The sequence below is a fragment of the Alexandromys fortis genome, unplaced genomic scaffold, assembly GCF_014885135.2.
Source record: "Alexandromys fortis isolate MF-2015 unplaced genomic scaffold, M_Fortis_MF-2015_v1.1 scaffold_216, whole genome shotgun sequence".
NCBI lineage: Eukaryota > Metazoa > Chordata > Mammalia > Rodentia > Cricetidae > Alexandromys > Alexandromys fortis.
In genome coordinates, this window is record NW_026068089.1 from 2,356,523 (window position 1) to 2,372,859 (window position 16,337).

Below are 16,337 nucleotides of genomic sequence, written 5' to 3' on the forward strand. Positions count from 1 at the left end.
AAACATCAATGCCCATAAAATAAAATAGAAAAGTTAATACACATTGAAGAGGATATCTTATATACATTACCAATGAATAAATAATTCAAACAAATTTAGAAAATAATTTTCTATCCTCTTGCCGAGCTGTGTATCTGCCTAGCCTGCAACTCTACTCCTGGCTGTGTGCACGTGTGCCATGAAGCACGCACCATCTTAAATGGTTTTTAGATTATTTGTGTGTGTGAGTGTTTTGCCTGCATGTATATCTGTGCATGTACCTGGTGCCCACAGTGGTGAGAAGAGGGTGTCAGATCCCCTGAAACTGGAGTTCTGATGGTGCTGAGCCACAGTCTGGGTGCTGGGAACAGAGCCTGGGCCTTCTGCAAAGGCAGCAAATCCCTTTAATCACCGAGTCATGTCTCCAGCCCCATGTACGCACCGTCCTTCTAAGAAAAAAAAAAACTAGAATTACGCTAAGTATGAGATAGTCACAGAGTGAACTCGATCCTACAGGAGGAAGCCTCCCCTCCAGCCTCCTTCCACCCCCGCCTCTGAAAACTCCAATCAGAACCTGGCGACTGTAACCTGGTGAGGTCACAGAGCTCCTAGAGGGAGAGTCCTCAGAGATGAGGGTTTTGTGAGCTCTTCAGATTGGAGCTACGCTTTGGTGCTCGAGAGGCGTGGAGGAGTCACAGCTCCTTGACCATGGTGAGACTTGCCTATGGCTTGTTAGTTGCATGGGCTTGAGGGTTCTGGACTCCACTAGCAGTGTTTGGGCTGCCAGCCACAGTTGCCAGCTGTACCCCACTTACCTTGGGCACACGCAGCAGGAAAGGGGTCGATGGGTACAGGAGACATTTGTGGACATGATGTTTTTCCACCAGGCCCTGTCTGTTCCCGTGTTCTGCCTGTGAAATTTGTACTGTGCTCATGTGAGCAGTTTCTTGTCAGGATGGAGGCTTGGATCCTTCAGAGATCAAGCAAAGGGCTTGACCTAAAATGTAGTCTGAGCAGCTGGGGAGGTATCTCTGTCCATGAAGGCTGTGCCTGTTTTACAAGTATGAGGAGGACCCAAATTTGATCCCTAGACCCCAAGTCTTAATCTGGGTTTGATAGTATGTTCTTGTAATCCTAAAGCTGGGAAGACAGAGGTGGGAGGATCCCTGGGGCTCTCTGACCAGCCAGCCTAGCGTAATTGACAGTTTTCCTACAAAATCTGATCCCTGGCCTCCATACATGCTTTCACACACATGTACACACATATATACACACACACACATGAACACCTCACAAATACATTAAAAAATTTTAAAGTGTTTTTTGACATTAAGAATTACCTGGGTTTTCCTAAATGATGGTCATATGTGATAAGTTTCAGTGCTTGATTCCACAGAGCTTAACTTGCCCTGTTCTTGGGATGAACCCCAGGTTGCCCAGCCCCTAAAGCCTCTTGACAGATCCCTAGATTCTGCACCAGACTCTCTCTGCTGACTCCCAGTCTGGCCCATGGAACTCATTGAATTCTCCCAGTAACATGGATGGAGAACTGGGTGCTCAGAGAAGAGTCAGTCTGGTGGGCACTGGGCTCCTTTCACCTTGTCTTCGCCTCTCCCCTGACCTCTGCTCTGCTGCTCCATCCCAGTCTGAGGAGATGAAAACCACTGGGCAAAACTGTGTGCAGGGCCCTCAGCACAGCAAGGAGGCCCTGAACAGACTTAACCAAGCCATCCAGCAGTTGAAGAAGGAAGTGGGGAATGCTCAGAGCCAGGTGAGCGAGAGCTGCAGGAGGGAGCCATTGCCATGACACTTCCTCTAGCTCCCTTCATCCTTTGGAAGAAGTGAGTTTTTGTATGTGTGTGTGAGAGTGTATTGTGTGTATGCTGTGTGTGTGAGAATGTATGTGTGTGTGAGTGGATGGGAGAGTGTATGTGTGCTTGTGTTAGTGTGTGATGTGTATGTGTGTGAAAATGTATGTGTGTGTGAGAATGTATGTGTGCGTGAGTGGATGGAAGAGTGTATGTGTGTGGTATGTGTGAGTGTATGTGGGAGAGTGTATGTGTATGTGCTTGTGTATGTGTATGAGAGTGTATGTGTGTGCATGTTTGAGTGTGTGTGCATGTGTGAGATGTATGTGTGTCTGTCTGACTGCATTTACCACTCATGATTCCCTTTGCCTGGGCTGTTTTATATAAAAAGACAATTAACCAAGAAATTATATATCAACGCATATTGCTTGGCCTTCCCTTTGTTTGGTTTTTGTTTTGCCTTGTAATAATTCTGAGCTATGTTCAGAAATGACAAGATTAGCCAGAAACTCAGTTTTCCAGTTTATTCTAAACATGTGACAATTGAGGTGGGTGTTGTAGCACACGTTTGTAACTCCTGTGCTCGGAAGATCTCAAGTTCCAGGCCTCCTAGTGCAGTAGGGTGAGCTCAAGAGCATCTGAGCTACAAGGCTTATTAGCTTGGGTTCTGGCTCATCAGCAGAATGTTTGCCTAGCCTGCCAAAGGCCCTGGTTCTCAAGTCCCTCGCTGAAAAACCAACCATAAAATAGAGCCCCAATCCTTGTGCTTGGGAGGCTGAAACAGAAGAATTTCCAGATGAGGGCAGTCTGGGTTGCACAGTGAGGTCCAGGCAAGTCCAGACTAAACAGACTGAGACACTGTCCCAAGACAAACAAGCGAACCCACAAAAACAACACAACACAGAGAAACAAAAGCCCCCCATCCCTGTCCCAAACCAAAGGAAGCATGCAGAACTGGCAGCAGCAACCTGGTGGGAAGATCTGGCTCCTCACAAGGCCCAGCAGCTTCCTGTGGGCCGCCCCCAGCTCTGCCACTCCTGACTGGGGCACCGTGCCTGTCCAGCAGCAGAGGAGGGCCTCTGACTCTACACTTCTCCAGGAAGGAATGTGTCACTGGAGAAAAGGACTGGATGCATGTAGAAGTCCTGTCTTAGCAGGAGTGGGAGAGACCAAGTCTCTCAGAGAACAGGATTCTGTGTGCTGGCCTTCATCTTCATCAGGCAGGCCCTGATGGTGTTTGAGGCCCCGGTGTGCAGGGAGAGGATGCTCACGGATACCTTTCTTCTCCCAGCCTCCTCTTTCTACCCATGAAGTCCTCTCAATTGATCTACCTGGCTCATCCCGTACCCCTGTCCAGAGCTTTCTGTTCAGGGTCTGGTTTTACTTTTTGCAGATCCAAGTGTCTTAGGCTTGAGGTGTATTCTTGGTGTAGGGTTCCTTGTCCAGAAACTGGTGGCTTTGATGCAAATGACCTGGTTGTGGTTCTGGTGGTGACAGAAGGGTGGGAAGGCCCACAGTGGTTGAGTCTCCCAGTAGCCAAGCTGCCCCGATTGCCCAGGCAGCAGCACCCTCACCAGGCAGATGTTCACTCTGGCTCCCACGGGAAAGGAGACTTTCTGTTCTGATTTGGGTGGTATTGGGGGCAGAGCCCAGAGTGATCCCCATAGTGGTGAGCACTTTGCTACTGAGCTGCTGCCAGCCGTCTATCCCTTTTCAGTGTGAAGTCTCCCTGAGTTCCCCCGAGCTGGAGTCTAGGAAGGCCTTGAACTTTTGATCCTCCTGCCTCAGCCTCTCGAATAGCTGGGACTACAAAGTCTTCAGATTTTGTTCTTTTCTTGTGAAACACTAAACCAGATTATCTATTTATTTATTTTGGTTTTTTGAGACAGGGTTTCTATGTGTAGCTTTAGTGCCCGTCCTAGAACTTGCTCTGTAGACCAGGCTGGCCTTGAGTTCACAGAGATCCGCATGCCTCTGCTACCTGAGTGCTGGGATTAAAGGTGTGCACCACCACCACCTGACTGTTTCTTTGATAAAGAATATTTGGCACATCTTTAATCTTAAGTCATGTGAGGAGTGCCATCATTGAGACACAGAATTCTTAGCCATCCCAGTTGGTGGCCTCCAGTGTCATCTTGAGTGCAGGGAGTGGGCAGTATTTTTTTCTTCTCTTTCTTTCTTTTTAATCTCGTGGTTTAGACATAGTGAGACAAACACACGAACTACAGAGCAAGCCTACACTTCTTCCCAACCACAGATCACACCCTCATTGACCCCAGGGCTTTGAGGAACCTCAGGACTTCTGAGGCCAAAGAAATGAGGCTAAGAGTATCTTTCTTCCTCTGCTCATTGCTCCATCCCAGCCCTGTGAACTAGAGAAAGCCAAAGACGGGGAGGCCGGGCCGCATGTGGCCTCAAGCAGTGCTAAGGGCAAACTGGCCTGGCTGGAGGCCGCCCTGCAGCGGGCCAAGCAGGACATGGCACGGCAGCTCCGTGAGTACCAGGAGCTCATGATCGTCAAGCTGGGCCTGGACTTTGAGATCGCCACCTACCGCAGGCTTCTGGAGGGCCAGCAGCAGAGGTGAGGTGCCAGGAAGTGAGGGAACGCATGACGGTCTTCCCACACCTTAATAACACCTTGAATGAAAAAGCCCTAGCACTGGTGCGGGCGGAGTCAGTGTCAGACAGGAGACAGTGTAGGTGCCAAGGCCAGACTCAAGGAGCTCGCAGGGTAAAGGCTTATCTGGTCTGGGGGTGTGGGAGTCAGAGGTGTCTGTTTTGGGGACCCTGGTAGGAACTGGTAGGAACCTCGGGGAACTGAGTTAGCTGTGGCTTCTTTTTGTCGCACAGGCTTGGTCTGGGACTTGGGGCAGGGAGCTCAGGTAAGGAACTTGGGTAAGACGTAAGCTCTTCTCCTCCCGCCCCCCCCCCCCGCCCCAATTCCCTCGGTCCCCTGAGAAGGCAGCAGGCAGGGGTTTATCTGTCTCTCTGTGCAGATCGCGGTTGTGGTGGGGGCTGTTTCTTCTCAGGGGGTGATTCCCCGTGTGTTTGGGAGAGGACTTAGAAGTCCCTGGCAGGGGTTGGGCAGGAAGGCTTTCCTGAGTCCTTTGGTCTCATCTCTCACGTGACTCTCTATGAAGCTCCAGGCACCGATGTCACTCGAGGTTCGGGCGTGACCTCAGTTTCTGTACCACCTCGAGCACCAGGAGTCTGTTCCCGTGGCCTGGATGTGAGCGCCCCCGGCGGTGTTTGCACTCTCTGCAGCTCCGCGGGCTGTGTTGGGGGCTTTGGCTGCCGTGGCTCCCGTGGCTCCCATGAGTGTTGAACCCTTCCCTCTCCACTCCCCTCCTGAGAAGACTAGGAACTCGTGCTTCTGCCTGAAGACTTGGCCCTCTGGTCTCAGATTCCCCGCCCACAAAGCAGGCCCTCACATCAATGTCTCTTTTGTGCCTCACCTGGAACTAAACGGGATGCTGGTGTCATTCTGTACCAACGCCTGTGTCTTACCTGAACCTTGGACCCTGCCCCTCTTACTTGCCCCATCCCTTTTCCTCTAGGCTCCCCCTTTAATAAAACTTTCTGCGGTGGCTAAACAGCCAGCCTGTCTGAACCTGACTTTCTGGCTACCTCACAGCGGAGTTCTAGCTCGGCTCCAACCAATACTGTAAAAGGATATGATTTGTTCAGGAGGCAGAGGCAGGCGGATCTCTGTGAGTTTGAGCCCAGTCTGGTCTACAAGAGCAAGTTCCAGGACAGGCTCCAAAGCTACAGAGAAACCCCTCTGGGGGAAAACGATACGCCGCTGTGTGGGTGCAAAGTGACTTACATTTTGGGTGACTTTACTGTACAACTAGGGGCTTTATGATGGGGCAGGTGAAATGAGGCAGGGCACATCCCACAGACTGTGCCGGGGTCCACAGTCAACTGCCGGGCACAGGACTCTGTCCCCTCACCCACTCCTCCACTCTGTCAGCCTTGTGTTGGAGCTGAGAGTGTTAACGCCAGACTTGTACATGCTAGGCGTGTGCTCCCCCGCTGTGCTACATTCCCGCACCCCTCCCCCCTTTGGAGAAAGGGTCTCCCTTTGCAACTCAGACTGGCATCGAACTTCCTGTGGCCCAGGACTGAACTCAAAATTCTCCTGCCTCAGCATCCCAAGTGCTGGGGTTACAAGTATGCACCACAATACCCAGCTCCCCCTGGAATGGCGGTATAAGGTCCACACGGTGAGTAAGACACTCTTACCTTGCTCTCTGGATGCAGGACACTGGCACAGAGAAGGATGACACGGGGAAGATAGACCACCTCTGCTGCCCCGATACACACTAAGGGCCAGGCTCAGGTTGAGGCTGGGCAAAGATAGTCAAAACTGGGTGGGCCAGACCTGGGTTATAATGTAGGAAGTGATGGTAGTGGGCCAGGAGCACACTGAGGCACGGGGAAGCATCCTCACCTCTACTTCCAGACCGGAGGGATACGCTGGTTTTCACAGGGGGGGCAGAAGATAGAACAAGTCTCTGAAGGCAAGGTGCTGGAGCAAGGCTGGCTTTACAGGCCTGGAGAGCAGAGCGTGCTCAGAGCCTTCACATTCTTTCCCCTTGCGAAAAGGATTACATCATCAGTGCGCCTTGGGAACAACAGTTGCTGCTCTCTGTCTCTGGGTGGGGCGCCCGCGCGTCATTAGCCAGAGGCCCAGCATCGCCTTTTAAGGCGCAGAAGTGCCTGAGTGTCTGCTGCTTCCCTGCTTGAGCACCTGGGGAGCAGGTATCCAGAAGGCTTCTTTCCTGGGTAAACACAACAGTCTCATGGAAAAGGAATGGATGGAAACTTGCTTGCTGGTGACCACGCATATCCTCACCAGCCCCACGGGTCTTCTCTGGCCCCCTCTAATGAGATACTCACTGTTACAGACTCTCCCAAAGCAAGGAACCCTGGGGTGCAGCCCCCTCTGTGAGCGTCCAGAGTCCAGCGCCTTGTCCCTTATATTTTGCTTTTCAAAACTCAAAAAAAGAGTTTGATTTTCAAAGGCAGGTTTTTGTATTTTTTCTGTTCCAGTTTGAGTGTATGTGTTAATGAGGGGGCTTTGAGGGAAGGGCAGACAGGATATCTCAGGGACCTACAGGCAGGACTTTGGCTCCCCAGAGACTGGATGCCCACATTTTTCCTTTCCAACCCCTAAGTTTTGACTTCCTGGACATCTGTCCAGAGATCCCAAGGGCCTGAGGTCGGGTCTAGGTTGGGGCCAGGGCTAGGGCCATTTGAATCATCAGAATATTTGTGGTTTGGGAGCTGTTCTCTGAGAGGTTCCCCAAGCCGCGGACCACATTCCAGCGAGGGATGGAGGAGAGCCGCCTGGTAGCTTTACGAGGAGTCATTTGTCCTCTGAAGGGAGCAGGGCTGTCCCCTGTTCAGTCATTCCTTCTCCTTACAAGCGTGAGGCAGGAGAGGAGGACAATTAAGGGTCATGAGAAGAGGGACAGCCCCTTACCTAGGATTTGGTGTGTATGTTTAACTGGCTGGATACATTTAACACACTGCCCGAATCAGGGAAGAGGGCCTTTAAGAGAAAAAAAACCTTTCTCTGAGCGGCAATCTGAGTCGAGCGTCAGAGCCGTGAATGGGTCGTGTCTGTTAAAGACTGAGTGTTCAGCTTTGAGTCTAATTTATGGGCATTCATCTCTTATTCTACACCTGAACAATGCATCTCACAAGTCTCCTACATTTTTTTTAAGATGTATTTTTTAGTTTTATGGGTACGTGTGTATGCCTGTGTAATGTTTGCAGCATGCATGCAGTTCCTGAAGAGGTGAGAAGAGGGCACTAGATCCCCTAGAACTGGAGTTGCAGGCTGCTGTGAGCCCCTGACATGAGTGCTGTGAGTTGAACTCAGGTCCTGTGGAAGAACAAAAGGTTCTTAACTGCTGGGCCATCTCTCCAGCTCCCACAAGAGGGAATTCTTTAAGATAAGAGAAGTAAAACAGTGTATATATTTTTCCTTTTCCTTTCTTTCTGAATGCTGGGATTAAAGGTGTGCACCATCAAGCACTTAAGCTTTACTTATTTTTACACTTTAATTTTTGAGCCTGGTTGTAAATTGCATCCTTTGAATAAAAAGTTTAAAAGCTACAAAATACACACATACATACACACACAGACACAGACACACACACACACACTCTCTCTCTCACACACACAGTGCTTAGGTCTCTCTCTCCTTTCTCCTCCTCAATAAACTATACTCAGCTCATACTGACTTGTCGGGATTTCAAGCCCCTATGGGAAAGACACCTTGGGAACTCCCCCCCCCCAGAAGTCATTCATAAAGAGGGCCTTCAGTTGGCTCTGTGCCCCCACTGCTTCTCTGCCCCACACTTCACAGCTCTCAGATGTGCCAGAAGCTGACCTGGGTTCATTTTTCAATTCAAGCTCCCTGAGGACAGTGACGGCCTCATTCACTTGTCTTTAGGGCTCAGCCATATAAGTAGCTGTGGACAGATGGAGACTTTCTGGTCTAAACTGATCTGTCCAGGCCATCTCATCTTACACAATTCCTTGAAGTCATTTAAAAATATTTCCCGCAGGGCTGGAGATTGAACCCATGGCCTTGTGTGTGCCAAGTGTGCACTCTGCTCCAATCTGCACGCCTAGTCCCTCATGGGCATTTAGAACACATGTAACATTCAGGTGCTGTCTTCACTCGGCTACAGCTAGATCAACAGCAGGCAGGAACAGGAAGCTTAGCCTAGGGGTCAGAATATGGAAGACCGTGTTTCCAGAGGAACACTTCCCAGATTGCTGCCCAGTGGCATGAGGCCATCACCTCTTCTATGTGACACCCAGTGTCCTCCTGGGACACCTGCCTAACCAGCACACATGGTGTGGTAATCAGGGTTCTCTAAAGGAATGGAACCCAGAGAATGCATACATATTACATAGGGGGTGATTGGCTTAAACAATATGGGCTAGGAAGCCCAAACATGGCTGGCTGTACACTAGAGAGGCTGAGGACCACGTCGCTGCTGAATCCATGAGGGTGCACGTCTCTCAGCTGGCCCAGTCAGGCACCAAAGTTTCAGAATCATTGGTCTTGGCCCACAGTGTGAGTCTGAAGAAATGAAGGATGCCTGCAGCACTCACAGACTAGATGCGCTCACCAACAAGGAGCAAAAACAGGCAGGTAAAATCAGCATTACCTTTTTTTTCAGGCCTCTTTATAGCTGGTCCATAAAGTGCTGCATACTTTGGGGGAGGGGTTCCCCCTCAGCTAATCTTTCCAGGAACCATCCCCACAGATCTGCTCAGGAACAGGTTTCTTAGTTGATCCCAGAACAGTCTAGATTAACCACCACATGTAGGGTCTGTCCACATCCCAGTACTGCACTCCCGTGTGCTCACAGATCCCTGAAGCTTGGAGGGTGTGAAAGTTGTGTAGCTGGAATGGGAAGGAGGGAAGAGAGGATCAGGGCTCAGCAAGATGAAGGAGTAACAGAGGAGAAACCCAGTCATGGTCCAACTTGTCTGGCAGAGCAGCAAAGTTGACAGGGAGGGGCAGAGAAGTGGCTCATCAAGACTGCAGCTTGATATGAGCTTCCGCCTGGAACAGTCCTAGAGGGCTGGGGCTGGGGCAGGGGTTGGTGCAGGGGCAGGGGCTGGAGTAGGGGCTGGGTAGGGGCTGGGGTAGGGGCTGAAGTAGGGGCTGGAATAGGGGCAGGGGCTGGAGCAGGGGCTGTGGCAGGGGCTGGGGTAGGGGCTGGTGCTGTTGTTGGACCGTGGCTGTGTCTGTGACTGGCTGTGGCTGGGCTGTGTCTGTGGCTGGGCTGGGGTTAGGGGCTGGGCTGGGGATGGGCTGGGGCTGGACTGGGGATGAAGTAGAAGCATGAAGCAGGGCTGGGGTAGGGGCAGGGGCAGGGACTGGGGTAGGGGTTGGGCTGGGGCTGGGCTGAGGCTGGGCTGGGGCTTCAGGGCTGGGGTCTGTACATAATACGCTCTGCTTCTTAGCTATGTGATATCCTGGGGAGAGGGCTGTCAAGAAGATTCACATTCTGGAACTCTCTGGGGACTCTGTCTATCAGAGGTGGCTGGCATTGGCTTGATCCTAATTCTGACAAAGTCTTTGTTCAGGCTGTCTCCTGCTCTCTCAATAGTCTTCAATGTGAGGGCTTCCACTTCTGCATTGTCTTCTGAGCCTGGAAGGGGAAGTTTAGCGGTGCATTCTGCTCTAAAGATGTATTTCAGAGACAAGACTTAAGGCCACAGGACAGCCCCTAGTTGCAGGATATGGGCATTTCTCAATGCTTCTGACTTCTGATCACAAATATGCATGTAATAAGAGACTGGTGGTGGCCCTGCTCCCTGGAGACATTTTACTTTATATTCTACAAAAGAGCAATAAATAATAAATGCAGATGGTGGTTGCTATCTGCTGGCTATTGTACATCTCTGAAACTGCTTTCCTCTCCCATGAACGCTGAGTTGGGGGCCCCCTCTTGTCACCCCTGTCTTAGAGTCATGCACAGGGAGAGCAAGCATGCAGCCTACGTCTACTCAGCCGGAAAAGACAGAGCAGCCTGGACTGTTGTGTGCTGTTTGCTGTGCTCGGGGCAGGCGGCAGCTCTGGCAGGGCTCCAAACCCCAAAGGGACTCCATCAAGAAAGGGCAGTCAAATCAAAGGTTTTTTTTTTTTTTTTTTTTTTTAAAGATTTACATCACATTTGTGTGTTCATGCCTTTAGGATTCCAGTAAATTCCTCAGGTCTGAGACTTCCCCACATGACAGTGAGCGACGTTTCCTCAAGCTTCAAACACTGGGGAATATGCTGCTTCTTGTCTCTGGTTTACAAAAGTGTTCTGTTTGAGGGGAGGTAATGGCAGTGACCCAGAATGAACACAAACCACAAACACAGGACTCACTGCAGCTGGACCCTCAACTAAGAAACAGTCCCTGGCCCAGCTGTTGCTCATCTCTGATGACTGTTTTCCTCTGTCCTGGGAGATGTACTCTTAAGGTGGTGTGGGGATAACTACACCATGCATGGGCCTAGCATGGGCTTCTGTCAGGTCTAAAACTGGCGAGAGCCTAGGGACCAAGACTTTCCTAGAAGCCATGCTTTCAGTGATGTTGGAGACTTGAACCTTGACCCTTGGAAGGCTAACAGAGACAGACAACGCTCAGAGTTGGCTACATTAATTTATTGGAAACAGATCAAGACAGATTAGAGAAGAAGGGGCGGAGCTGTGGATCTAGCAACTGGCTCCCAGGCCAAGCAGGGGAGGTGCTGTCCTAGCCCCCCACCCTCCAGAACTCCACTCTGTGGCTCCAAAGACACTTCTAGAAGCCCATCCCAGTATTCACTTCTGAGAGCAGGGGGTCGTCTAGGGAGACCAGAGGGGCTGAGAGTGAGAGGGTCGCTTCAGTGTGAGCAAGTCGCTGAGTGCCTTGTGCCAGGTCCCAATGTTGGGCAGCCAGAGATAGCTCTCAGCAGGAGAAAAGCCTTGTCCTGAGCCAGGGGGGAACGGAGCTCCTAACATTTACGGCCACAGGAAACTGCAGAGCCACAGGGTGCACACAGGCCTGTGCTCACTGCCAAGTTCCCGCTGCAGGGGGCGCTGCAGACGCTGCCGGTCACTGGTCGCGAACCTGACACGCACAGGTCCCCACTCACGACCCCTCCGCGGGAGCTGCTGACACCTGCAGATCCGGAAGAAAGGGTCTGAGTGAGGATTGGGGGGGGGGCATAGAGGGTGTGGGGCGGTAGCCCGGAAAGCGTCCTAATTTCCTAAGGACCCTGTTCCCTGGCCCTGACAAACCCATTTCCGTGAAGAATTCTGGTTCCATCTTAGACCCAAAGACATGGTGGTTTTGTATGAGCCCAAATCCCTCCCGCTGCTGTGAATTTAACTCTCACCTAAACCCCTCCCGTCACACTTCTCCCGTCACAGGGAGTGAATCTGTCCACACCAAACCCCCAGTACTTACAGACATTGACAGCTCCTACACCTTCACACAGTCTGAGGGAAGAAGAGAAAAACACTTATGAAGCCCAACAAAGTAGCAAACACAGCCACAAGTCAGAATTTCCCCACAAAAGTCAATCAAAACATGGCCCACTATGAACACAGCCTCAAAGGGACCAATGAAGGATTTCATGACCAGAGTTTGGCTATGGGTCAGCCAAGGGTAAGATCGAGGTACGGTTCCTCAGGTAGGGACTCACCTCTGCTCCTCGCCCTCCAGCAGGCGCCTGTAGGTGGCGATCTCGATGTCCAGGCCCAGCTTGGAGTTCATCACCTCCTGGTAATCCTTGAGCAGGCAGGCCATGTCCTGCTTGGCCTTCTGTAGGGCAGCCTCCAGCTCAGCCAGCTTGCAGCGGGCATCAGTGAGGGCGGCCTCTCCCTGCTGCTCAGACTGGGTCACTGCAGCCTCCAGCTTGGTGTTCTGGGGACACAGAAGAGAATTGGATGGACTATGGTCCCTGGGTCTCTTTCAGTTATCAACATGTTATCCAGTATTTCCCACCAATTGGGGACATTCTAGAAGCAGCCTTGTGCCTTGTTCACATGGGTCAAACTGAGTGACCGTGGGCATACATAAATAGGAGGTATACTAAATGGTAAGATCCAGGCCGCGCACATGCTGGCACTAGGGCACTGAGTAGGCGCCCAGCCTCCCTGGTCTCAGCACAGCTGACCCCCACATACCTGGCACTTGGCGTTCTCAATCTCGGCCGTCAGCCTCTGGATGATGCGGTTCAGCTCGTTGATCTCCTCTCTGGTGCGGCGCAGGGTCTCCCCATGCCGGATCACTGTGGCCTTCATCTCCTCACACTGCAGATGGAAGAAGCAGAGATAGATGCCATGGGACACAGGACCCAGTGAGCACAGCCACTGAGTGCACAAGACACACAGCAGCACGGTGCTCAGCCAGGGCTGCCCCCCACCCACCTGAGCGCTGTCTGCAATCTTCTTGTGATTCTTGGGGTACAAGAAGTCATTTCTGATAGAGCCCGGAGTCCTTCCCACTGTCGCATCTCAGGACAGGTGTTGTGACCACTCACCTTGGTGCGGTACCAGGACTCGGCCTCTGCCCGGCTGCGGGTGGCAATGTCATCATACTGAGCCTTGATCTCAGCCACGATGCAGTCCATGTTCAGGTCCCGGCTGTTGTCCATCTTGACGATGACAGAGGTGTCTGAGATGTGGGCGTGGAGGATTCTGATCTCCTGCAGGAGGAGGGAGCAGCAGTCAAAAGCTTGTTGAAAATTCAGTCCAGCCCCACATTCCTGTGCCAGTCTCTCAGCCTCCCCTGGTTCACACAGGGCTTCGCAGCCATGGAATGACTCTCTTCAGCCTACTTGCTGGGTTTCCACCTGGCTGATGCCCTCACCTCCTCGTACAGCCTCCTCAGGAAGTCGATCTCCTGGGTCAGTGCCTCCGCGTTGGCCTCCAGGTCTGATTTGCGCAGGTAGGCACAGTCCACGTCCTGGAAAGCAGAAATGTGTGAGCCTTTTCCTCATTCATTCCATGCAGCATAGGGGAAAACAGTCCTTCAAGGGCTTCTATGTGCAAACCCTCTCTGCTGCCCTTCCCAGCACTTGGCAGGTCCTCTCTGTGGAGATCCTCCCTGCCTCTTAGCCATGGCTCCAAGTGATTCTGTACTGCTCCAGCAAGCCCCCCAGATGGGTTCCAGCTGTGCCCCTGGAGCCTCTCCTGCCTCCGACAGTGATCTGTTTGTTCCTTCACTCCTTATATACTCAGTTGAGTCTCACATTGTGCTCTGACTTGTGGAATGGGAAGTGGACCACAGAATTGCTCCGTGGGCAGAAGGGAGTCCAGGATTCCCTCAGATGCCAGGCACAGACTACAGCCTCTAAGGCAGGATAAGGCAGCAGAGGTCTGTGTCAGGTGACTCTCTGCGTCAGGGCCACTAGACATTCCAGGTAATTTGCCCTTTGTCAAAGGCCTGACATGACAATGAGTTGCTTCTCAGGACATTTCAAATCCTACATGGAAAGGTCCGCGCCCCTGCTCCCTGATGTTAGCACCAGTTCCCCTTCAAGCTCAGTGCCATGTTGCCCTGCCTCCCACAGCCCGGCTACTTGCCTTCTTCAGAGCCACAAACTCATTCTCGGCTGTTGCTCTCAGAGAAACTTCCTCCTCGTATCTGACATAAAGAGAGGAGAGATCAGGAAGGGAAGGAGGTCTCTGAACCCCACAGCACCTTAGGAGAGGAATGAAGGCCCAGCCTCCAGGAGGACACCATAATCCGTGGGCATGTAGTCCCAGCCTTCTCTCTCACACACTAGTTTTACCTTAGCTGTGGAAAGATCTGGAGACCCAGGACTGAGAACCTAAGACTGCGAGACATTGTGGGCCTGGGTCCTGGTCCTCCTAATGCCTTAGGCTGCATGTACTTGGCTGCCACAGTGCAGAAGACAAAAGTCAGGTGGAGCGGGTGGAGTGTCTTGAGAGTGTCCTCCCCCAGAGGGACATGGCAGAGTGCTAGAAGCTTCCAGGTGAGCTAGAAAGAGTTGATCAACGACACCAGCTCCCCTTCAGGTGACTGGCAGGATCTGGCAATGCCTTAGCTGGGGACCACACACTTTCCTGAAACAATCTTACTTCCTGTGCCCTGGGTATCCATTTAAGTGGAATCCCGTGCCAGCTCCCCACCCATGCCCTCACCTCTTCTTGTAGCCCTCCATGGCCTCCTGGGCATGGTTGAGCTCAGCAGCCAGTCTCCCACTGTCAGCCTCCACACACTCAGCCTCCCTCCTCAGGGTCTCGATGTAGCCCTCGAACAGCGGCTCCACGTTGCTCTCACAGCACTTGCGGTTCTGGTAGAACTGCCACTTGGTCTCCAGCAGCTTGTTCTGCTGCTCCAGGAAGCGCACCTGCCATGGGAGTGAGAAGGGGTTCAGGGTCAGATCTGGGGTGGAGGGGCCTGGGAGGGAGCCCAACTCTCCATTCCCTTATCTTGCCCTGCCTCAGCTTCCCTGCTTGGGGAGAGTTCAAGGGACAGGGTCAGTGCCCGCACTCACAGATCCAAGTGACCACTTCAGTGTCCTATGCTGGGCTTGGGGCTTTCCTCTGAAGCTGGGAAGGCAGGAGCCCCCACAAGCAAGCACCCACATTCCCATGCCAGGATAAGGGACTGACAAGGAGCCAGGGAGGCAGTGTCACAGATCACTTGGAGGACCTCGCTAGGCTGGCTCTGTCCTCCCTCAGCAGCCTGCTCCCTTCCTGTCAGCTGAAGTGCATCCTTCCTCCCTGGCTGCCCACAGCTCCGTGCTGCAGTCAGCCTGTGCCCAGGGCAGCCTGGCCATAGCCCTACTTCTCAGGACTGACAGATGAGCCTTGTGGGTCCTTAGTGTGCCCATCTGGACACACCTCTCCCTTGAGACTAGGGGCTCAATGTGAGAGGCCTTTCTTCCTCCTGTCCCCCTCAGTGCTCTCGGCCTCGGCCATGCATATGGTGGGCCCCAGGAAGGGCCTGGCTCAGGACACCCACCTTGTCGATGAAGGCTGCGAACTTGCTGTTGAGGCACTTGATCTGTTCCTTCTCCTCATGCTTCACGCACTGAGCATTGGGGTCGATCTCCAGGTTGAGGGGCGTGAGCAGGCTCTCATTGACAGAGACGCTGGTGATGCAGGGGGGTGTGGGTCCGCAGACGCCTCCAGAGCGGTATCCAAAGCTGCGTCCACAGGAGCCGGAGCGGAAGCCTCCACAGACGCTGTGGCTGCCAAAGCCCCCTGAGAGTCCACGGTAGCAGGAGATACCCCTGTAGGGAGCTGCGGAGATGCAGCAGCGGCCAGGCCTGGGGCCACAGGCCGAGGCGCAGCTGAAGGCGCGGCCACAGAATCCTGATCCACAAGTCATTGTGTTTTTGAATACGGACTGCTTTTGAATATGGAGTTCTGGAAGGGAGCTCTGGAGTCCTGGTGGTAACTCCAATGTGCTCGTCCTGGTGCCTGGGTTCTATTTATGGCAGACTCTTGGGGGCTTGGCTAAGAAGGTGGTTGAGGCAATTGCACTTTATGGGCTTGGGCGGTTAGCCCTGTCCAAGCCTCTCTAGAGTGCGCTTTAATGGAGGAGTGGCCAGCACCCTCACTCCCCTTTGTAAGGCATGCCAGCCTGTGCCTGGGGCACTCAGCTGCTTGCACCTTCAAAGTGCCAGAAGTGGGGCATGCGCTCTGTGACATCGGGGAGGGCAGGAAAGACCCAAGTATAGAGGAGAGCCAGGAATGGGGTGCAGATGCACTTGTGCCTTTAGTGTGCAGAGAGAAGGGCACCCAGGCAAGGCTGGGGAATCAACCCCCAACCCCCACAGACTTTGGTCCAGGACTTTGGCTGCTCCAAAGCACAGTGGGATTCCTCCCTCACTGTCCTGTGAGAATTGCTCTTCCTGAAGGGGTAGCACCCACCCCTTTGTATCTGTTTAGTTCGTTAGAACCTGCCTGGAGTTCCAGAAAGTGTGAATACAGTCCTCAGGTACTTCAGCATCCCCATCCCCAGGGTCTTGAGTGTTCTAGCAAGTCCTCCACCCCTGAGCGG

General features: G+C 52.7%; 2 protein-coding genes across 4 annotated transcripts; one reads left to right on the plus strand and one right to left on the minus strand.

Moving 5' to 3' along the window:
- The first annotated feature begins 555 nt into the window (after positions 1–555).
- LOC126488810 (keratin, type II cuticular Hb1-like) lies at positions 556–5,286 on the plus strand. 3 transcript variants are annotated; one of them, XM_050122513.1, is made up of 5 exons: positions 556–690; positions 1,625–1,750; positions 4,151–4,368; positions 4,638–4,669; positions 4,928–5,286. In XM_050122513.1, exons 1-5 carry the CDS (start codon positions 688–690, stop codon positions 5,110–5,112), a joined length of 564 nt encoding a protein of 187 aa, XP_049978470.1. In that variant the 5' UTR covers positions 556–687; the 3' UTR covers positions 5,113–5,286. The 3 variants fall into 3 exon arrangements, with proteins under 3 accessions (XP_049978470.1, XP_049978468.1, XP_049978469.1); XM_050122511.1 differs by lacking the exon at positions 556–690 and having other exon boundaries at positions 697–1,750; XM_050122512.1 differs by lacking the exons at positions 556–690; positions 4,638–4,669 and having other exon boundaries at positions 697–1,750.
- A 5,914-nt stretch (positions 5,287–11,200) lies between these two features.
- On the minus strand, positions 11,201–15,662 carry LOC126488782 (keratin, type II cuticular Hb1). Its single transcript, XM_050122468.1, has 9 exons — positions 15,294–15,662; positions 14,468–14,676; positions 13,886–13,946; positions 13,170–13,265; positions 12,841–13,005; positions 12,485–12,610; positions 12,001–12,221; positions 11,763–11,794; positions 11,201–11,474 (listed from the first exon to the last, which is right to left on the minus strand). Exons 1-9 carry the CDS (start codon positions 15,660–15,662, stop codon positions 11,308–11,310), a joined length of 1,446 nt encoding a protein of 481 aa, XP_049978425.1. The 3' UTR covers positions 11,201–11,307.
- Between the last annotated feature and the right edge of the window lie 675 nt (positions 15,663–16,337).